The sequence below is a fragment of the Manis javanica genome, chromosome 7 (genome assembly GCF_040802235.1).
Source record: "Manis javanica isolate MJ-LG chromosome 7, MJ_LKY, whole genome shotgun sequence".
Classification (NCBI taxonomy): Eukaryota; Metazoa; Chordata; class Mammalia; order Pholidota; family Manidae; genus Manis; species Manis javanica.
Genome location: NC_133162.1, coordinates 91,593,916 through 91,616,821, shown reverse-complemented (window position 1 = coordinate 91,616,821; position 22,906 = coordinate 91,593,916). Strand labels below are relative to the sequence as shown.

Below are 22,906 nucleotides of genomic sequence, written 5' to 3'. Positions count from 1 at the left end.
TGATTTTTGGCTAAGGCTATTCCCAATATCCTTTAAGTGATTCTCCTGAGCCATCACCTCCATTCCGGGCTAGGTGTGGTGATGGGGCTTTCTGGGGCTTCTCTTCACAGGACAGAGGGTGGTGTGTGTAAGGGGGCCACTGTTGGCGTGCTGCTGGACCTGGACAAGCACACTCTGACCTTCTTCATCAATGGGCAGCAGCAGGGCCCTACGGCCTTCAGCCATGTGGATGGGGTCTTCATGCCAGCCCTCAGCCTCAACCGCAATGTACAGGTACTGTGAACCCCTTGGGGCCAGGGCACATCTGGCTACTCATCCCTCACCAGGGCCTCTGAAACACCTTGGGGCTAAGTGGGCTATAAAGAAGCCAACTGCAGCACCCACCCAGACAGCAAACTTACCACCCGCCTGCCTGGGGCCTTCGCTGGACATGGCCCTCTCTGATGTGATGAGTTTCTACCTGATCACTTGAAATAAGCTGGGGCTCTAAGGCAGCAGTGTGTGGAGACACAGGAAAAGGGAAGAGAGTAGAGGATGGAGCAGGGAAGCAAGGTGTGATTCCTCTTTTGGGAAAGACTGCAGTGAAGCCTGATGGTCATGTGTGTGTGCTGGGCCTTTCAGGGCAGGGAATGCGAAGCTGGCCTGGAGAGAAGAAATAGCCAAGGAGAGTTGGGAGAGACCAGTTCTGGGTGCTGTGAGCCCCCTCCAGCTTCTCCCACCCTTTCTGCCCCTTTCTGGTTCCCACGTGAGCAGGCAGGAAACTCCCTTCAGAGCCCAGGGCTGGGCCCGAGTCCTAGGGGAGTGTGGATGGCTCAGGAGGCCCAACCCAAAGCCAGCAGAGACAAATGGGAGCCCAGTGAGGGAGTGGGGGAAATGTAGAGGCAGCATCCTTTGTTTCTAGCAGAGTCCTCCTGCCCCTGGGTGGAGGGATCCCTGCTTGGTGGTGCCCACGGGCTCTGAATATTGATGGGTGCACAGCAGTTACCCGTGGATTGATTTGTATCTCCACTTTTTGCAAAAAGGGCTTTGAGGCAGCCTGAAATGACGGCTGTTACTCCACAGGGACAATAGAACAGATATATGAAAAGAACAGGGGCCACAGAAAGAAGCTGAACCAATATACAACCACAAGAACCAGTACTTCTGGGCCCCTTCAGTGAGGGCAGAGGGGAACCCAGGCTGCTCTGGTTCCTGAGGAAAGAGATTCAGACCAACTCCTTGGACAAATGCTGGGTTCTTACATAAGTTGTGCTGAGTGGCATACAAGCAGCACACCCACAATACAGAGAAGCCCTCAGGTTCCTGCCAGTGGCCACCCCTGAACTCACAGAGCCCGCAGTGCTGTTTGAGTGCTCGGTCCAAGTGGTGGCCTCTCCCACCCTCACGTGGCCTATCTCTGTTTCCAGGTCACCCTGCACACAGGACTGGAAGTGCCAGCAAACCTGGGGTGGCCAAAGCTGTCAGGCAACTAGCCCTCCAGCTCCAGCTCTCCACCGGCATCTGGGAAAAGCCCGACCATCCCTCACTAACCCCCGAAGGCAGGGCAGCCACGTCATGGGTGCAACTCAGCTGGCACGGAGTATCTTAGAGACATGCTTTCTTTGGGGAATGAAGAAGGGGTCCATGCTGTTTGAGGCCACTGTTGGTGGTGAACTCTGGTGTGTTTCCCCTTCATTCCACCTGACATAACAAATGATCACAAGGAAGGACGTTTCTCAAGAGAGTGAGAAAGCATTCAGGGCTTTTGGCTATGTTTCCTGCCATCTATTTTCAGAGCTTGTCTTTTTGGGGAACAAGAGGAGGGCAGTCTTTGTCATGGGCATCCAGAGAGCAGCAGGCAGAGACACTCTGGAATCTCAGGCTCTGAGTGCCAGTTCCTGCCCAGGATACCACTCCTTCAGAGCCCCAGCTTGCAGGTTCTCGTCTTTACCTGGAAAAGGCTATCCTTGAGCCTTTGGGGACTGGATTCTTCAGTATATTATGCCACTTGCAGACCTAATCCAGGATCAGTAGAAAGGGGCATGAATCATCAATCATTGAACGGTTGAAACCTTTATAGTTTCCTCAGGTCCTTCATTAATCAGCCAATCTGTCTCTCTCTCATACACACACATGCACAACACACGCATACACACATGGGCACACACAACAGTCTGCTAAAATTCATTCCTTAGTTCTTAGTTCTTAAACACAGACAAAAACACTGGAATTTGAATGGCTATGTGATAAGCTTTCACTTGGTCGGGGGGACTCTTTTCTGGAACTGGCTTCCCAAGAGGTTAAGTGCAAACCCATCTGAATTGCTCTTCTGATCGCTGCCACTCCCAGACTCATAAGCATGTAAAAGGGGAGGCCCTCCTGGGAAAGCCTGGCAGAGTTGGTCCACCTTCACTTTGAAACCCATCTTACTGTCTTCATGAAAGCATTATGAAAGGAAGAAGTGGCCCTGATGGCAGGGGTGGTTCTGCTGTGGAAGGGCAGGCAGGACCTTTGAAGAAGGCAGGAAATAGCAATATTATGCTCTTGTCTCTCAGCTTCCCAGCATGAGCCTGGGTGTGTGGAGGCCACGTGGCCAGGGCAGGGCTCTGGGAGCCCTCTCCTTGCTGGGAACACTGACTTTCTCCCTTGAAACCAAAGTGGGGTCATTTCCGTCCCTCAGAGCTCTCTCTAGGATCTGAGCCTGGAGCCTGCCGTGCTCCTGTCCCCAGGGTACCTGACCCTTCCTCTTCCATCTCTTCTTCCCTGTCACCTGCCACCTCCATTTCCATCTGGTAGTAAACCGCTCTCTCTCCTTTTTTAGAGAATATGTTTTCTTTTTGCGGTTGAGGAGTACTTTGTCTATTTGCTGGATTGGACTTCTGTAAAACCTAGCCTGTAAACTGGCACCAACTGTGTTGACTCGGTCCTATCTACTTGCTTAGACACTGCACTTGTTTCCCAAGTAACCCTGGCGATGTTGCACACAGCTTGCCCTCTGTCCAGTAGACCCAACGATCCTACCTCAAAGCCCACGCTCTTGGACCACAGGGCTGCCTTGTCCCTGCTCTGTCCACAGTGTAGCCAGCTCGGCCACTGCCTTCAGGAGCTGCTTGGTGCTGCATTTCTGCCACCACCACCAAGTTCCTGGCACCCATCTGCTCAGGGGAGTTGAGGTCTTGCCCCTTCGATCTTGTTAGCCGAGTGGTTTCTGGTACATGGAGGTGCTCCTCGTCTTGTCCCAGAGCCCGTTGGGTGATGGCACGGCCTGGATGTCCTCACCTATGTAGCTGCCCCTCTTTCCTGCCCCCACTTCCCTTCTGTCTCACTCTGCAGCCATAGCTCTAGTGGACTTGGCTGGCAGGGTAGGCCACATTCCTAAAGACTGGAGGACAAGGGAGCCACGCATTCCTGGGGCCGAGGAAGCTGTGGCTGGCAGGTCCATACACATCAGCACTGGGAAAATCTAGTCTTGTGGAAAAGCACTGGGAGTACAGGTGTGCTCAGGAGGGTGAGCTGGGCAGGGCCTCCTGGCAGAAGTGGCTTTTACAGCTGCATCCAAATAAAAGGCCAGGGAGCTCCCAGGACCATCGAGACCAGGGTCTCAGGCGGCCCTGCCTCTGCCTCTTTAGAGAGGAGCTGCTCTAGGTCAGTGTCGACTTAAGGACACCCTCAGGAAAGCCAGCATCCAGGCCAGGAGGTGTGGAAACAGAAAAGGGGAATTCCCACAATTTCAGTGGCCACTTTTGGGAAGAAAATGTCCTGAAGTTCAGAGGGAAGCTGCCAGGACTCGCACCCTATGTGCAGCCATCTGCAGTCCTAGGGGCCTGTGGGCATGGCACCATTCTACCTGAACCGACTCCTGCAGGAGCCCAGAAGCAATATGGATGACACCAGGGACCATGTCACTGCCCTGCAGCAATGTCTCCTGTCCACAACAAAGAATACCTTTCAGGGACAAGAATGGGCCCAAGAGAGAAGGTAGGTCTGTGCCACACACTTGTTGTTTGGAGGGATCAGCAAAATGAAGAAGGTATCACCAACTCATGGCCTTACGTCATCCCCCCAGAAAGCCCCTGGGATTCGGAGTAGAAGAGATGGGTCATGGGCTTCTCCTCTGCATTGAATTCCCTGCTCCTTTACCATGCAGTGGCATTTTTGTACATAGAAATAATATTGAGATGATGATTTTGCTGGGATGGCTGAAGAATAACTCAGTGTTAGTCTATCAAGCAGTTTCAATGAGAAAGGAGTTAAAGTAATTTAACATGTCAAGTCCCATTGCATTGTAAATCATGCCTCCATAACTTAGTTCTGTAGATTGTCCTTTGCTAGTGAGGAAGCTTGGCCACACTGTATGCCTTTCCTTTTAGAATCAATCTCTTTAAATAATATCTAATAGCATCCCACTATGTGACATCATCACTCCAAATTCAAAGCTAGGTAAGTGATACCCACAACACTTATCCCTCTGTCCTGTTTGGGAAAATTATTCCAGTTAAAGCAGACATCAGTAATCCTGACCTACGAAGTGACTGACCTAAACACTATAAACCTGTATATAGTGCTGGGCTGAATCTCTGGCCCCATGTGTACTCCACAGCTCCAACAGTGCCCTCAGGTGCCCCGTGGCCCACCAAGACTGGGGAGGGCCATACCATCCAGAGAGCCTGGGCAGCACTGGAGTTCACCAAGAGTGACATGGAGAGGCCCATCCTCCTTGCTCTGGGGGACCTTCTGCCTACCGCAGCACTCTCAGGAAAGGATCAGAATGTGGGATCTACGTGTACTTCTTCTAGGGATATTTGCACTTAAGCCTTAATTCTAATTGCAAGGGAAAGGCTTGGTCCCCTGTGAAGGCATGTTTCAGCACAGAAGAGCAGGTGGCTCATTAACGAAGCTGCTGCAGGTCCCATGGCCACTTGCTGGCTATGAGATAGTGAGGGCGGGTAATCCTTGGGGGAACCCAACATGGGAATGCCAAAAAAGTTACGAAGCCCATGGACGATGGGTTCCTCACTCTCAGCACTACTGGCATTTTGGGGTGGGTGATTCTGTTGGGGGCTGTGCTGTGCACAATAGGATAGCCAGCAGCATTCCTGGCTCCACCCACTAGGTGCCAGCAGCACTGCTTGAGTTAATTGTGACAACTGAAAGGGTCTACAGACATTGCCAAATGTCCCCTGGTGTGTGCCTCTGGTTGAGAACCACTAGGTTTGCCAGTGGTTTGCAATGGTTGCAAATGTGTGGGGCATCCACTCCAGTGTTACACAGAAAGCCTGTATCACATGGCTGCATGCCTTCATCTTAATACCCAAGACCAGGATTTTCTGTGGGTCTGCAGTGCTGTGCTAGCTCGGGCAGGAGGGGGATCAGGGAGCTGAGAACAGAAGCCGCCCTAGGTCTCACTTCGCATTCACTGATGATGCCCCTAACCCCCACCCTTTACTGAGAAAGCAAAACTCATTCCCTTTGTTTTCCTTGGCCTCCTCTGACTGGAAGCAACAGCAATTTCTTAATGGGTTTGTGGCCTTTAACTGGTTAATCAGATCCCATTAGAAGATATTCAAGGTCTACGCTGATCCTAGGAAATCTCGATTTTTGTTTCCCAAGTAGCCAGCAGCTGCTTTCATTGATCACCTTCCATGGCAGTTTCTCCTTGACCAGAAAAGGATCCTGGCAGCTTTAACTTTAAATAGACTGTAAAGTAGGTAAGAATAGGTTTGGGGCAAGATGTATTGATCAGAACCAAATTCAGTCCTCAGACACTCATCTCTTTTAACCTGGCTTTGGTATTGGTTCATGTTATGGTGGGGGCAAAGCTCTTAAATCTTTCTGTGCCTCAGTATTCCCACCTGCAAATGGGAATAATCATACTAACCTACCTCCTCTGACGTCTTGTGAGGATTATAGGATAACACTGTTAAAGAAACAAGGGCAGTCTTTCACCTATTGAGTCTGGGCTAATGGTTCATGTGCCACGAATCAAGCCTGCATGTTGACTTTCCAGAGTATTCTCTGACCAGTGTCTTCCATTCAAGCCTCTTATGACCAGGAGCATGTATTTATTACACAGCTGCCTGGTCTTGAGGGGGTAAAATTGACATTTAAAACAGGCTTCATATGACCATAGAAAGCAACATCCCAAATGTCCCCATTCCCAGTAAGGCTCATTTTAATGGTGCTGTAAAACAGGCTACTTATCAATGTTCTCACTGTTAGTCCCAAAGGCATCTGCCTGCAGAAGCCCCCTTCAAACATGTTAAGAGATTAACCTGCCTTTTTGCCTCCTTGGTTCCCTTAAGTGCTGGTTTCTAAGGGTTCTCCCAACCGATAGTATGTCTTTATTTCTAAGGATCTCAACAGACAGAGCTGAGATAGTTGGAAACAATGTCTATGAGTAACACGAGATGGCACCAGCTACAGTCTCAAAGGTGATGGGGGTCGGGGGATGCTGGTGGGTGTCACATGGCTGGAATATACCATCTGTGAGGAGGGACTCTCAGCCTTTGCCATGAATAACACCAATCTCAGTCAAAAGGAGATGGGAGTTGAACCCTTAGAGTGAAGACTGGTCCCAAGGAGCTGCTGTTCTGTCAAACATGTGGCTCATGTCTAATGGGGCCTGGGGAGGACCCCAGCAAGTGAGTGAGCCTCCGGCCAGGCCTCAGAAGGCTGTGGGGTGAGTCCAAACACAGCTTCACACTTGCAGAATTGACTGCCTGTGGCTGAGAGGGCAGGTACATGGCGAGTCCTGGAGGAGACTCCAGTGAGGTAAGGCCTGTCCAGTATCCCCATGCCTGGGACCCACACCCGCAACCCAGGTATCTTTAGCACCATGAGGAAGTGCAGTGTGAGCAGAGTGTTAAATGCATGATGTAGAATTGCTGCTTTCGCACTAAACTGTTGTACTAAGCATGAGAGATGTTTGTTTAACGTTGGCAAAGGAATTTAAAAAGTAACAAAAAACTGTGTCAATATTTTGGCCGTTGACAGAACCTCCATTTTCCTGCCTTTCTTTGCCCCTCTTTTCTCTGTTCTCTCCCACCCTCCTCCATCACATCCATTTCCTGTCACTGGTTGTTGGTATTTGGTGGCACCCTTGGTCCCACTGGTGTTCATCTCCCACTGGAAATGCAGAGGAGGTAAAGGGGAGGGAAGCGATGTTTTTCTAATTTTTGTATTGGTATCCACATGCGTTTGTATTTTTTGAATTGCAAACACTGTTTTCTGGTTTTGGGGGTTGGTTAAACTTTGTGTATTGCCTTTTGGAGAACCTGTTTTACCATGGTCTTAAGCAGATTTGAAATAAATTCTTTGACACTGCCAACAACTGAAAAACAAGGCATGGTCTGTAATTACTGCACAGTGGCCAGGGTCTGCCTTTTTCCATGCTGACCCTGACTACCCAGAGAGACAGGGCAGAGGCTGCAGGGGGGAGAAGCTGCCCTGTCTTCCACCCAGAGGGCATGGGCATTGGTGGGCACCAGGGTCAACGTGGTTCTGCTGCATGTGCCCAGAAAATCTTGAGGTGACTTAATGTGACTGAATTGTAAGGACCATCTGTCTCTGGGGATTTTGTGGAATTCATTTTTGCAAGAGGTAATAAGGCTGTAAACTAGTAACAGTTAACATATGGTTTAAGATAAATTCATGAATAACAAATTGATAGTGGGTGATAAGTGGAAACTGAGATTTGGGGAAAACATCCTAATAACCTAGGGACATCAGGGAGACTAACCAGCCCAACCTTACAGTCCAGGGGTATCTGTCAGGAACTCTTGTCACCTGTTGCTTTCCTCAAATTTGGACCATCAGGAGCAGCCATCCTACATGCTCCCAACAGCCCCCGAGACCTGGCCTCACCCTCTGGTTGCCTGCTGGGTTACTGAAGGGTTTCACTGGGTAGAGGGCAGTTGTAGACTCAGATTAGAGAGCAGGACATTTATTAGCAGGTGCTTTTGGGATCCACACCCTTGGAATGAAAGGAAAGGAAGCAGGATTGGGCCCAGGGAGATATCAAGCTGAGATGCAGACCAGCAAAGGCCTCAGCCAACTCAACTCCACAGCAGTCCCGAGTTGGGATGAGAGGCCTAGACCTTAAGATGCTCCTGTCAATCCTTCACTGGCTGTGGATTCACCCCAGGAATCAACAAGGCCATCCCTGGGGAGGGTTAATAGCAGGAGGGGGTGCTCTCTCTCGTCTTGGTAGCTGAGAAAGTCCTTATTTCTAGAAGGGGGTCTGAGAGGAAATCGCCGTGTCCACCAGGCCAGCCCGTGCCACAGATCTGTGCCTCACTGAAGTATGGGGAGAAACTCTTCAAGAATTCCAGGGAGGAAAGCTTAAATGAGGAAGGTTGGGGAAAAAAATACATCCCCTGCCACTCTAGCTGGTCTTGGACTGGCAACACTCATCGCCTCTGCTTTTTGCTTGGCTCCCCTGGCCCTCACATAGCACTTCTGCTAACCTGACCGGGGGGACCCTTTCCCTGGGGGGTCTGGACCTCTGGTCACCAGTTCCTTGTCCCAGGTCACTGCACTTGTCCATTCACCATCAACATTGGGCAAAGGGCATATCAAGAGATGCCCCAGTGGACTTCCTGGCTGCAGATTCCTTCCTGCTCCCCTGGGTGACAGCAGCTCTACCTGCTCTTTATAGTCATGGTCAACCACCCCTGCAAGGTGGGAGCTCTTCCTGCCAGGCAACAACCTTGGTTCAGTAGGACACTAACTGTTTTCTGCTTCTCCCGTTGGGAAACAGTCTCTGGGTCCACAGAACCAAGAGTTGCAGGGACAGGAATCACAACTTCCCTTGGTGGATCACTGGGAGGAACAATAAGCAGGAAGCTTGAAGCTTGTGCGGAGTAAGGACTGATCCTCACAGAGGTGTCCACAACTGGGAAGAAGCTCCTGCAAAGGGGAGATGGCAGATTAAGACAGTGAGGAAACACTTATCCACCACCCCGAAGCCCAGTTTCTTTCCTTTGCTTTTTGCGGCCAGGATTTTGATCAAAGCCGTCTTCCCTTGGATGACTGTTTCTCACTGTGGCTTCTATCTGTGGTTAATCTTGCTGGAGAAAGCTTTATCAATGGGAAATAAAAAGCAAGGTCTAACCATGATACTCAGTCCTTAAAGTACAAGCTGCTTTCTTTCAGTCCCTAAATCTGTTTCTAGAATGCCCAGTGGTCACAAAACTGCTCTTTAAATATTTATTCAGCAAATTAAAAGGCTAAACCAAAAAGCAATTTATACTTGGAACTGGCATGCTTTTCCAAAACTGACTGGCCTGGGACAGTGCTCCGTCGTCTGGGCCATGCAGCTGTGGGAGGCAGGAGTAAGGTGGGGCCAGGCTCTCTGTTGAAAAAGGAAGGGAGGCATACTGATCCAGGACCACTCTCATAGGTCATTTCTAACTCAAGGTTCTTCCTAGCATTGTCACGTTTGGGATCTTCTACACCCTCTTAAATCATTACTTTTAAAAACTGCCCATCTGTCCATCTCATCCATCCATCTCCTAATGAATACTGCCTTTCAAAATAATCCTGGAAAGTAAAATATTAATTCCAATTTTGTGTCAATTCAAAACATTTTTTTAGCTCATTTGGCAATGTCTTTGGAGTCAACTTACAAGTCAGATAAAGAAGTCAGCCATTTACTCTGTTTTCACCAAAATTTGGTTATTTACTAGGTCTGGATCTGAATTGTTGGCAAAAAAAAAGGGGGGGTGCCAAATTGATTACCACCATGAATTTTTTAAATGTGCCACAAGCTTTGAGAAGTTTCAGACACTTTCAGCAAGGGTGGTATCTTTATAAAACAAATGTTTAGCTCCCCAAGGTAATTACTTTTGAAGATTATATTTGATTAAAAGTAGCTACTAGGATATTCCTCTGTTGTGTTATTTAATAATCATGGCTATATATACCACAAAAGTTGTACTTTAGTTACATAACTTATCAGGTAGACTTTATACACCTGGTAGGCTGAAAACTAAAACTGCTCTAAATTTTTTTAAAAATTAAAACATCTGTCAAGTTATCACATTCTTTCATGATACAGTAACATCATTTTTTAAAAACTGAGGCACTTTAAGCTTATTATTAGCATTTACAAAATCAGTAAATTTATGAAAAAAATCTTACCTTAAGCAAATGCACAAAACACCAAAATGAAACTAGAGTGAGCTTTGCTGGAGATTAAACATCATTTTCAATAGGTTTACTTTATGTTCATACTATAGCTGGCCCAACATGGTTATTACTGCAAAACAGACACCTTAGCAACCTGAAATTTTATTATTTATAATTTATTTTTTCCCTAAAATTTAAAGTCTATGTATTGAAAATAAATAATAATCTAGAAGTCTCACAGGAGTTCAGTTTCAGTATAATGGCACTTTCCCAGTCCTCTCTCTATGTTACAAAGTACTTCATTTAGCCACTCGGGAAGAATTAATTTTCTTGATATCAACTTGGCTCAGAATCAATGTCCCATTTTTGAATTTTCCAACCTGTCTACTCCATCCACTTGACAAAATGGGAGCTGATTTCTTCTTTTTGAGTTTCCTGCATTTAAATGAGAAAGGTACTATGGTTAAGCTTATAGAGGACTGCTGCACCGCCAACCAGGTGAGCATGGTCTGCCTGCATATACCAGGTTCCTTCTGCACTGTGCGCCACACCCGGCCCAACGGAACTGCCTTCCTATGGTGCCTGAAATGTGACATTCACACTCCTGCCTCAGGGCCTGGGCACTGCTTTCTTCTACGTGGAATGTTCTGCTGCCAGATCTTTCCAGACCACTTCCTCCTCTTCACTCAGTTCTCAGCTCAGATGTCACCTCCTCAGAATGACATCCCAGCCCATCTCCCAGTGATTTTCTTTTACAACCCTGTATTTCATCCTCTTCACAGAACCTGCCAGCCACTGACATCCCCTTTCTTACCTGCTGTGTGTTCCTTTGCTCCCCTCACACTCTCAGCCTCCGAGGGCAGGGATGCCCATTGTGTGATCATGGCTGCATCCCACATGCCTTGGCCACCTGTGTGCCTGGCACACAGTGGGCCCTCAATAGACAGACATATATGGCCAGAACAAATGACTGCCTGATAGCATATGCATGCTTACTAGGAGTCCAAGAAAAGGATTGAGGCAAAAGGAGTCCAGTTTGAAAGACAAATCCAAGGAGAGAGAAAGGCACTTGAACAAAAGCTAAGAAACAGGCATAAAGCAACAAAATCAAGGTTCTGTAACTCAAATCATGGTCCTCTATCTCGTGTGGTAGGCCAAAGAGCAGGCAAGACAGACAGACTGAGATGGGACATGCCATGGTATTGCAGTCTCCCTTAGCAGGGCACAGAAGTTCTTGGCCAGAAACATCAGGCTTAGCATTTCCACAACTCATGCGAAGTGTCTGGTCTTTGAAAATGGGAAATGGGAGAAGGTTCTAATTCAGCTCTGAGGTAGCTGTTTGAACTTGAACAATCTGCTAAATCCTATCTTCCCCTCAAAGGGCTTGATTAGGATATATGACAGATAGTGTAGCACTCTAAGGGACTAGAACACCCCAACATTTAAGGTATTACTTTCAGAACTTATCAAGAGGTTTATCCAGATCATACCACTCTAGTATCTGATGGTACCACTCACCTGTCTTCCTGCCCTTTCCTCTTCTTTTTCTTGAAAATATCTGTGTCCTGGGCCTGATTTCAGAATTTAAGATAACATGTGTCAGTAATGGATAATGGAAATTCAAACAAAAGCAAGAGATTTGTGAGGAAAAGCCACTGAGGTATCATTTTTTTTTTAGTACTTCTTCAAGTAGACATAATAAACATAACAAACTTTCATCCTAAAACCCTTTCAAGAATGTGAAAGGCCATTGCAGAGAAGACTGACAGTAGAAATATCAAATCTCTCATTATAGGTGAAAAAGGGGGCAAATCCCATCTATTCCCCTTGTTATCATAAACCCTTGTGTTCTACACTGTAAGAGCCCCTCGGCCAAAAAAAGACTCTAGGGTTAAAAAAACCAAATTAGCTTACATTATGTGAACAGCAGATTGCTATTTAAAAGCAGTCCTTTCATGTAAATATGCCAGATCACTTGGGTGGTATTATAAAATGTAGCTGACTTGAACAAGTGGAGAGAATTATCTTGTTGTCTACAGACCGCTTTAGGCAGCAGGTCCAACATTCCACTGGGGGACACCACACCACAGCAAAAACTGTTACACCCACCATTCTCTGTTCTTCCTCCTTTGCTGCCCTTTTTCCTTTGATTTGCTCCTGGAAAACCTTGTAATTCACATAACTGTTTTTAGGAGGCTGAAATTAAAGAAAAAGGACACATAGCATCATTTTTCATTTTGCAGAAGTTTTCCAGTTAACCCTGCCAACTTGCCCTGGGCTCTGCCATTCTGTGTCCTGTCTGGTGATGGAAGGCAGCCCCTCACCTTAGCACCCAGCATAATGGCGCGTTCCTGTTCCAGTACTCTTTCCTTTCCTTTTCCATAACCTGTGATCCCAAACCGGTGCACTTCCAAACGTGCCTGTAGACAAAGCAGAATAAGACCTGCATGAACTCCAAAAACTCCACAGAAGAGAGAAATCCCTAGGATGATGTATGTCAACTACCATGCGCTATACGTCAAATACTTTCATGCATCCTTATGACCTGCAGTATCTACAAGTAGCAAGAATTCTGGGATGGTGTGGTTTAAGGAGCTTTACAGAGATCTTACAGTGTTCCCTTAATCTCACAGTACGACTCTCCCATGCTGAACTGGAACAGCTGAAGCAAAGACTCATTCCCGCACCAATTAGCAACATAACTAGCATTAAATGCCAAACTTTCCAATGCCTTAGGATGCTCTCTAAAACAATCACTTATAAAGGCAATAATTTCAATTCAGAAGTACCTCTCCAAACATACGCACTCGCACTCACACTTAGAAACCATCTGTCATGGCAGCCTTGAACACAGGTCTGTGATTTTTCTTTAAAAAGACATTGTAAGAGGCAAGATGGCGGCGTGAGTAGAGCAGCAGAAATCTCCTCCTAAAACCACATATATTTTTGAACATACAACAAATACAATTCTTCCTAAAAGAGAGACCAGAAGACACAGGACAAGAGCTAGACTTCATCCACACCTGCGAGAACCCAGAGCCTCACAAAGGGGGTAAGATACAAGCCGGGGCCCGGCGGGACCCGAGCGCCCCTCACCCCAGCTCCCAGCAGGAGGAGAGGAGCGGAGCGGGGAGGGATTGGGAGCCCAGGACTGCTAAAAAGCCAGCCCTAGACATCCTCACCAGAGCACAGACACAGTGCATGTGTGGGGTGCTGGAAACTAGAGAAACAGGACAGTAAGACCTGTGAGTGGGTCCCCACAGCCGGCCCCCGGGGAAAAAGAAAAGCGAGTGCTTTTTGAAAGTCTTAAAGCCACAGGGGCCCCAGAGCTGGATGGAAGTGTCCCAGGAAATGCAGCCCAGCAGCTGGGAATCCCGGAGAACTCCGGGCACCCTAACCCCATGAGCAGCAGCACACCTTGGAGGCCCCTCACGGAGATAAACAGCCTCCCAGCTGTTTCCCCTCCAACGCGGCTCTGCCATCTTGGAGTAGGAGCCTGAGGCAGCCCATGCCTAGGCCAATCGCAGGGATAAACTCCATAGTGGCCGGGCAAGAATCAGAAGCCCCGTCTGCACGCAGCTGCCCAGAACAAGCTGCTAGAGGTCGCTGTTCTCCCAGGAGAGGAAGGTCACAAACCAACAAGAAGGGACTTTCTCCCAGCCATCACTTGCACCAGCTCCGCAAACTATCTCTATCGCAATGAAAAGGCAGAATTTTAGACAGACCAAAATCACAGAGTCAACCCCTGAGAAGGAGATAGACCTAACCAGTCTTCCTGAAAAAGAATTCAAAATAAAGATCATAACCATGCTGATGGAGCTGCAGAGAAATATACAACAGCTAAGGGATGATGTCCAGAGGGAGATTACAGAAATGAAACAATCTCTGGAAGGATTTATAAGCAGAATGCATAAGATGCAAGAGGCCATTGATGGAATAGAAAACAGAGAACAGGAACGCATAGAAGCTGACGCGGAGAGAGAAAAGGATCTCCAGGAATGAAACAATATTAAGAGAACTGTGTGACCAATCCAAAAGGAACAATATCCACATTATAGGGAACCAGAAGTAGAAGAGAGAGAAAAAGAGATAGAAAGTATCTTTGAAGAAATAATTGCTGAAAACTTCCCCAAACTGGGGGAGGAAATAATCGATCAGACCACGGAAGTACACAGAACTCCCAACAGAAGGGACCCAAGGAGGACAACACCAAGACACATAATAATTAAAATGGCAAAGATCAAGGACAAGGACAGAGTTTTAAAGGCAGCTAGAGAGAGGAAAAAGGTCACCTACAAAGGAAAACCCATCAGGCTATCATCAGACTTCTAAACAGAAACCTTACAGGCCAGAAGAGAATGGCATGATATATTTAATGCAATGAAACAGAAGGGCCTTGAACCAAGAATACTGCATCCAGAACGATTAACATTTAAATATGAAGGAGGGATTAAACAATTCCCAGACAAGCAAAAGTTGAGGGAATTTCCCTCCCACAAACCACCCTTACAGGGTATTTCAGAGGGACTGTTCTAGACGGGAGCACTCCTAAGACTAAATAGATGTCACCAGAGAAAATAAAATCACAGCAAAGAAAGCAGACCAACCAAATACTAATTAAAGGCAAAAAATAAAATCAACAACCCACAAAAGCAGTTAAAGGAAACACAAAAGAGGACAGAATAAAAGAACCAACATATAAAGAATGGACAAGGAGGAATAAGAAGGGAGAGAAATAAAGAATCACCAGACAGTGTTTAGTGAGTTAACTCAATAAGCGAGTTAAGTTAGACAGTAAGATACTAACGAAACTAACCTTGAACCTTTGGTAACCACGAATCTAAAGCCTGCAATGGCAATAAGTACATATCTTTCAATAGTCACCCTAAATGTAAATGGACTGAGTGCACCAATCAAAAGACACAGAGTAACAGAATGGATAAAAAACAAGACCCATCCATATGCTGCTTACAAGAGACTCACCTCAAACCCAAAGACATGCACAGACTAAAAGTCAAGGGCTGGAAAAAGATATTTCATGCAAACAACAGGGAGAAAAAAGCAGGTGTTGCTGTACTAGTATCAGACAAAATAGACTTCAAAACAAAGAAAGTCAAAAGAGATAAAAAAAGGACATTACATAACGATAAAGGGCTCAGTCCAACAAGAGGATAGAACCATTATAAATATATATGCACCCAATACAGGAGCACCAACATATGTGAAACAAATACTAACAGAACTAAAGGAGGAAATAGAATACAATGCATTAATTTTAGGAGACTTCAACATGCCACTCACCACAAAGGATAGATCCACTAGGCAGAAAATAAGTAAGGACACAGAGGCACTGAACAACACACTAGAACAGATGGACCTAATAGACAGCTATAGAACTCTACATCCAAAAGCAACAGGATACACATTCTTCTCAAGTGCACATGGAACATTCTCCAGATTAGACCACATACTGGGCCACAAAAAGAGCCTCAGTAAATTCCAAAAGATTGAAATTCGACCAACCAACTTTTCAGACCAGAGGTATAAAACTAGAAATAAATTGTAAAAAGAAAACAAAAAGGCTCACAAACACATGGAGGCTTAACAACATGCTCCTACATAATCAATGGATCAACAAACAAATTAAAATAGAGATCAAGGAATATATGGAAACAAATGACAACAACAACACAAAGACCCAACTTCCGTGGGACTCAGCGAAAGCAGTCTTAAGAGGAAAGTATATAGCAATCCAGGCATACTTAAGGAAAGAAGAAAAATCCCGAACGAATAGTCTAACATCACAATTATCGAAATTGGAAAAAGAAGAACAAATGAGGCCTAAAGTCAGCAGAAGGAGGGACATTATTTAATAAAGATCAGAGAAGAAATAAACAAAATTGAGAAGAATAAAACAATAGAAAAAATCAATGAAAGCAAGACCTGGTTCTTTGAGAAAATAAACAAAATAGATAAGCCTCTAGCCAGACTTATTAAGAGAAAAAGAGAATCAACACACATCAACAGAATCAGAAACGAGAATGGAAAAATCACGACAGACTCCACAGAAATACAAAGAATTATTAGAGACTACTATGAAAACCTATATGCTAACAAGCTGGAAAACCGAGAAGAAATGGACAACTTCCTAGAAAAATACAACCTTCCAAGACTGCCCAAGGAAGAAACACAAAAGTTAAACAAACCAATTACGAGCAAAGAAATTGAAGTGGTAATCAAAAAACTACCCAAGAACAAAACCCCTGGGCCAGATGGATTTACCTTGGAATTTTATCAGACATACAGAGAAGACATAATACCCATTCTCCTTAAAGTTTTCCAAAAAATAGAAGAGGAAGGAATACTCCCAAAGTCATTCTATGGAGCAAACATCACCCTAATAACAAAACCAGGCAAAGATCACACCAAAAAGGAAAATTACAGACCAATATCCCTGATGAATGTAGATGCAAAAATACTGAATAAAATATTAGCAAACAGAATTTAAAAATATATCAAAAGGATCTTACACCACGACCAAGTGGGATTCATCCCAGGGATGCAAGGATGGTACATCATTTGAAAATCCATCAACACCATCCACCACATCAACAAAAAGAAGGACAGAAACCACATGATCATCTCCATAGATGCTGAAAAAGCATTTGACAAAATTCAACATCCATATATGATAACAACTCTCAGCAAAATGGGTATAGAGAGCAAGTACCTCAACATAATAAAGGCCATATATGATAAACCCACAGCTAACATCATACTGAACAGTGAGAAGCTGAAAACTTTTCCTCTGAGATCGGGAACCAGACAGGGTTGCCCACTCTCCCTACTGTTATATAACATAGTACTGGAGGTCCTAGCCACAGCAATTAAACAAAACAAAGAAATACAAGGAATCCAGGTTGGTAAAGAAGTTAAACTGTCACTATTTGCAGATGACATGATATTGTACATAAAAAACCCTAAAGACTCCACTTCAAAACTACTAGAACTGATATCGGAATACAGCAAAGTTGCAGGATACAAAATTAACACACAGAAATGTGTAGCTTTCCTATACACTAACAATGAACCAATAGAAAGAGAAATCAGGAAAACAATTCCATTCACAATTTCATCAAAAAGAATAAAATACATAGGAATAAACCTAACCAAAGAAGTGAAAGACCTATACCCTGAAAACTATAAGACACTCTTAAGAGAAATTAAAGAAGACACTAACAAATGGAAACACATCCCATGCTCTTGGTAAGGAAGAATTAATATAGTCAAAATGGCCATCCTGCCTAAAGCAATATGCAGATTTGATGCAATCCCTATCAAATTACCAACAACATTCTTCAATGAACTGGAACAAATAGTTCAAAAATTCATATGGAAACACCAAAGACCCCGAATAGCCAAAGCAATTCTGAGAAAGAAGAATAAAGTTGGGGGGATCTCACTCCCCAACTTCAAGCTCTACTTCAAAGCAATAGTAATCAAGACAATTTGGTACTGGCATACGAACGGAGCCACAGACCAGTGGAACAGATTAGAGATGCCAGACATTAACCCAAACATATGTGGTCAATTAATATATGATAAGGAGCCATGGACATACAATGGGAAAATGACAGTTTCTTCAACAGATGGTGCTGGCAAAACTGGACAGCTACATGTAAGAGAATGAAACTGGATCAGTGTCTAACCTCATACACGAAAGTAAATTCCAAATGGATGAAAGACCTGAATGTAAGTCATGAAACCATAAAACTCTTAGAAAAAAACACAGGCAAAAAAAATCTCTTGGCCATAAACATTAGCCACTTCTTCATGAACGTATCTCCCCAGGCAAGGAAAACAATAGCAAAAATGAACAAGTGGGACTACATCAAGCTGAAAAGCTTCTGTACAGCAAAGGACACCATCAACAGAACAAAAAGGAACCCTACAGTATGGGAGAATATATTCATAAATGATGGATCCGATAAAGGCTTGACATCCAAAATATATAAAGAGCTCACGCACCTCAACAAACAAAAAGCAAATAATCCAATTAAAAAATGGGCAGAGGAGCTGAACAGACAGTTCTCCAAAGCAGAAATTCAGATGGCCAACAGACACATGAAAAGATGCTCCACATCACTAGTTATCAGAGAAATGCAAATTGAAACCACAATGAGATATCACGTCACACCAGTAAGGATTGCCACCATCCAAAAGACAAACAATGGTAAATGTTGGCGAGGTTGTGGAGAAAGGGGAACCCTCCTACACTTCTGGTGGGAATGTAAATTAGTTCAACCATTGTGGAAAGCAGTATGGAGGGTCCTCAAAATGCTCAAAATAGAAATACCATTTGACCCAGGAATTCCACTCCTAGGAATTTACCCTAAGAATACAGCACTCCAGCTTGAAAAAGACAGATGCACCCCTATGTTTATCGCAGCACTATTTACAATAGCCAAGAAATGGAAGCAACATAAGTGTCCATCAGTAGATGCATGGATAAAGAAGATGTGGTACATATACACAATGGAATACTATTCAGCCATAAGAAGAAAACAAATCCTACCATTTGCAAGAGCATGGATGGAGCTAGAGGGTATTATGCTCAGTGAAATAAGCCAAGCGGAGAAAGACAAATACCAAATGATTTCACTCATCTGTGGCGTATAAGAACAAAGGAAAACCTGAAGGAACAAAACAGCAGGAGAATCACAGAACCCAAGAATGGACTAACAGTTACCAAAGGGAAAGGGATTGGGGAGGATGGGTGGGAAGGGAGGGATAAGTGCGGGGAAGAAGAAAGGGGGTATTACGATTAGCATGTATGTGTGTGAGGGCATGGGGAGGGCTGTGCAACACAGAGAAGACAAGTATTGATTCTATAGCATCTTACTATGCTGATGGACAGTGACTGTAGTGGGGTTTGTTGGGGGGCTTGGTGAAGGGGGGAGCCTAGCAAACATAATGTTCTTCAAGTAATTGTAGATTACCGATAACAAAAAAAAGAAAAAAAAAAAGAAAAAAAAAGACATTGTAGGTGAAGAGAAAAGGCCACCAGTACCTACCTTTAGCAGTTGAATTATTTCTTCCTGGTTTTTTTTTTCATGCATTTTTAAAACCTAGTTACAATCACAGATACACACATCCCCGCTTGTCCTACTTACTGTTGTATCACTGGCATTGTAGTCACAAAATCATGCTTTATTTAATAAAAGTAAATGCGGTGTTATTTGTTTAATCATCTGTGGATAAAGTGAAAAGTTCCGGTGGCCAGGATTCACACCTGGCCCTGGTTGGCTAGCTCACTGCACGTGTGTGGGCAATGCATTGTTATTGACTCTATATAAAGAGCTCCGCCCAGTGCTCTGGGTGACATGGTGGCACAGCTCCAAGGCTGCAGAAGAGCAGAGTAGAGGCTGGAGTGGTGGCAGCACCAAGGAGAGAGGTCTAGAGGACAGCTTTGCGGACGACTGTGCAGCAGAGAGGCCCAGAGGCAGAGACTGGCTTGCTGTATGCAGACTCGCTGAGTGAGCAGGATTTTAGTGATTGACCTGCCACCATGGAAATAAAGTGGATATAACCCTTTCACCCCAAGAATGTTTTACTGTCATTTTCTTTGGTCACACTGAATCCATAGTGAATTTGCTAGGGGTGAAACTCATTGGCAAGACACCATTTCCCCAACCACTGGGCATGTAAACATACTCATTTTTTTTTGTACTATAAAGCTGAAAAAATTAACAATTTCAGAACACATACCTTTTCTAAGTTAAATTCTTGTATACTCATGTCTTTCTCATGGATGTTAGTTTTGGTCTGAAAAGAAAAAAAATTCTTAAGATCACCTGTTACTGTATCATTATAGTATCTCACCAACAGAGTAGTTATGTTTTAAAAAGCCTTGAAACTGTCACTGGAGATGGCTGGTATTATAGGTCTGCTTTGGTTATGTTACTGTACTCCTATTATGTCAATGTGTGTGCGCAATTTAATTAGTAGTTTAAAACCTATACATGCTGAAGTTACTCTACAAGAAGATATGTCAAAGAAATAATCAGTCTTCCCATGTTTTCTCCCGCCTGCTACTTCTATAGCTTTTCTTTTTCCTTCCTAATTACAACCCTTAAACAGAATTCATGCCTCATATCAAATTCACCCAGTATCGTAATTCTTCCAAGTGGTAAAGATACCTCAAGACAAATGCTGAGCATAAAAGCCACAGGGCATAAATCTGCAAAGAAGTAAAAAGCTAACCTTTTCAAACAGTAAGGCTTCTCTCTCACTTACCAACTTTACATTTCCCTGTATGGCCCTGGAAGATGACTGGTTAGCCAGAGATGGGTAAGATTCCTCAAGGGAGTAACAACCTAAGACAGGCACAGTTGCAGGGGGGCCATCAGGTGCGAAATTGGGGATCAACAGAGGTGAGGCTCAGAACCTCACCCCCCCTGTTTTGAGAGAAATCTTCTGCATCCGTGGATGTTTTATTGCCCTTGTCTAGCTTGGATTAACACATAGTCTACAGGCACACACCTGATCATCTACATTTGCTCTCTTACAACACTAAACTATGTTTTCTACCTTTATCTTGCATCTACCTACCACTTCAGCATTTTATTAAAAATAATAATAATAAAGAGAGAAATGTGGTGTCCACATATAAACCAAGTATAAAAATCAAACGAATATTCATATTTGAACTGATTGCTTATAGTTCATAATGCATGATCAAAACTGAAAGTTTCTGTGATGACTGCCCTTGTACTGTTTACCATGTAACTTATTCACTATGTAAGAATTTGTTCTCCATGTAAGAACTTGTTCGTTATGCTTCAGAAGATTGGAGACTGACGAAAATTAGGCTTGGGGTGGATTAATGATTGTGCATTGAGCATTGACTCCCCTATACAGAATTTTATTGTTGTTAACAACCATTTGATCAATAAATATGAGAGATGCCCTCTCAAAAAACAAAAACAAAAAAAAATACAGACTTCCAATTGTAAAATAAATAAGTAACTGGGATGTAATGTATAGCATAAGGAATATAGTCAAAATATTTTAACAACTTTGTATGGTGATAGCTGGTAGCTAGAATTATCATGTGTATAAATGTTGAATCACTGTGTTGTACACCTGAAACTAATGTAATACTGTGTGTCAACTACCCTTCAATAAAAAAAAAGAAAAAAACAGCCTTGAAACTGGACCAGATACCTAAATACCAAACAACAATATAAGCATGCTACACAAAAGCCTAATTAATACCTAGTGGAAGAAAAAAGTAGAAAAAAAATGTTGAAGTCTCAAAGTTTATAAAGGATTTATAATAAACCAAGAAAAAAAAGATGGTGAGAGAGACCCCAACATCTCTGTCTCACACACTACATGTAGGAAATTTTGTTTGGTAGGAGTCTAGAAAAGGTGTTTGGATGGGGATTTTAGAGGGTGAAAAATATGTTTAAATAATTCTTTCATCTTCCCATCCAGCCGTTAGAATAATGGCTAACAAAACTCTCTTGAGTTGACTGTTTCTTACAGGAACATTGGCTTTGTAGAAATGATGGAATTTGGCCAGTAATTCCCAAGAGAAAATGATACTACAAATGACTGTGCATTTGCAAATTATGTGACTCTTTACATCAATATATCCGGATTGTGGTTCTCAACCCATACAACTGACCAGAGGCTTGAGATTTTAAGAAAACTGTTGTCAAATCTCGCCAACAATAGCAGTCACTGTTCAACTGTGGCCCCTAAATCCGGACACAGGAAGTAGGCCATAAAAGCTGAGCACCATCTCCCTCATGCGGCTGCTGCCTGCCAGTGGGGGGCATCCTGCAGCTCCCCAGTAGGGGCATGAGGGAGGAGACAGAGCTCCGTGCCTTCCTGCAGCTCGCTGAGAGGGGCTCCGCACTGCCCTCTACAGATCTCCAGTTTCTCCTTCAAGGCAAAGTTGTCTTTGGCTTCTGTTTTCTCCCACCCTGTATTTTGGGTGTTCCCTGAGTGTTCCCACAAAAGTGTTCTGTCAATGTGAGGAGCCCTGAACTGAGCTCCTGGGGTCAGGAGGGAACAGAATGGGTAGGCAGCAGGGAGGTGTGGCAGGGCCTGGTGGGTAGGAAAGCTCCAGTAAGGCTTGTGTTACTAACTGTGCCCCTGACTGTGAATCCTCAGCTTCTGGCAGTCTCTACAGCACCGTGTATCTACTGTCACATGAACACTGACTCCTGACCGGCCTGCGCATCGAGTATGACAAAAGAGGTTATACCAAGGAGGGTGACTGTCATGCTCTAGGCATATGGCCTGGCTCTGTGCTGAGTCAGTGCATCATCCACATTTCTTGATGGAGATTCCTGGCTTTATCATTGTAGGGAAAATGTAAATTCCATGGCTAAGATCCTCACGTGATCCTAACCTACTAGCCCACTGCATACATGCAATGATGTAATACATAGCCTTTGCAGAGGTGCACATGCTTGCACACCAGTTGGTGATAAGCCATTATTGCCTGTGTTGCCATTAAAAGAGCTCCCTCCACCTGGTGCTAGGATAGCAGAGGCTGGAGGCAAGAATGAGCTGGGAGAGGAGGCCAAGCCTGGGGCAGAGGCAGAGGCTGAGATGGACTTGCTATTGTACACTGCCCTGGAAGCGAACAGGTTTAGCACGTGACCTGCCACAGTGAGAAGAAAGCTTTATATACATCCCTTTTTAACCCCAACGTTCCATTATCATTTTTTGGTTCCACCAAATCCAGAGTGTTGGAGCTGGAATCCTCTTCAGCCCAGAGCTA

At 44.6% G+C, this 22,906-nt stretch overlaps 2 protein-coding genes across 9 annotated transcripts in view; one reads left to right on the top strand and one right to left on the bottom strand.

The window, feature by feature from the left end:
* TRIM67 (tripartite motif containing 67) overlaps positions 1 to 1,615 on the top strand; it is a 40,724-nt gene extending 39,109 nt beyond the window's left edge. For both annotated transcript variants that reach the window (XM_017656742.3, XM_017656741.3), the window contains exons 9-10: positions 111 to 273; positions 1,407 to 1,615. In XM_017656742.3, the coding sequence (XP_017512231.1) occupies positions 111 to 273; positions 1,407 to 1,472 (229 nt within the window). In that variant the 3' untranslated portion in view covers positions 1,473 to 1,615. The remainder of the gene's footprint in view (positions 1 to 110; positions 274 to 1,406) is intronic.
* Positions 1,616 to 1,739: 124 nt separating this feature from the next.
* Positions 1,740 to 22,906, bottom strand: part of FSAF1 (40S small subunit processome assembly factor 1) — a 38,109-nt gene continuing 16,942 nt past the window's right edge. Inside the window, exons 3-10 of one of the 7 annotated variants that reach the window (XR_012133338.1) lie at positions 19,876 to 19,932; positions 12,432 to 12,527; positions 12,217 to 12,303; positions 11,626 to 11,678; positions 10,488 to 10,542; positions 9,230 to 9,331; positions 8,709 to 8,886; positions 1,740 to 1,995 (exon numbers count right to left, since the gene is read on the bottom strand). Coding sequence is in view for 6 of the 7 variants with exons in the window: in XM_073241291.1 (XP_073097392.1) it covers positions 8,619 to 8,886; positions 9,264 to 9,331; positions 10,488 to 10,542; positions 11,626 to 11,678; positions 12,217 to 12,303; positions 12,432 to 12,527; positions 19,876 to 19,932 (684 nt within the window). In the remaining variant the exon portion in view is untranslated. Of the gene's footprint in view, positions 1,996 to 7,905; positions 8,887 to 9,229; positions 9,332 to 10,267; positions 10,543 to 11,625; positions 11,679 to 12,216; positions 12,304 to 12,431; positions 12,528 to 19,875; positions 19,933 to 22,906 lie in introns of those variants that run through there. The other 6 variants (XM_073241292.1, XM_073241294.1, XM_073241291.1 and 3 more) reach the window with 6 other exon arrangements.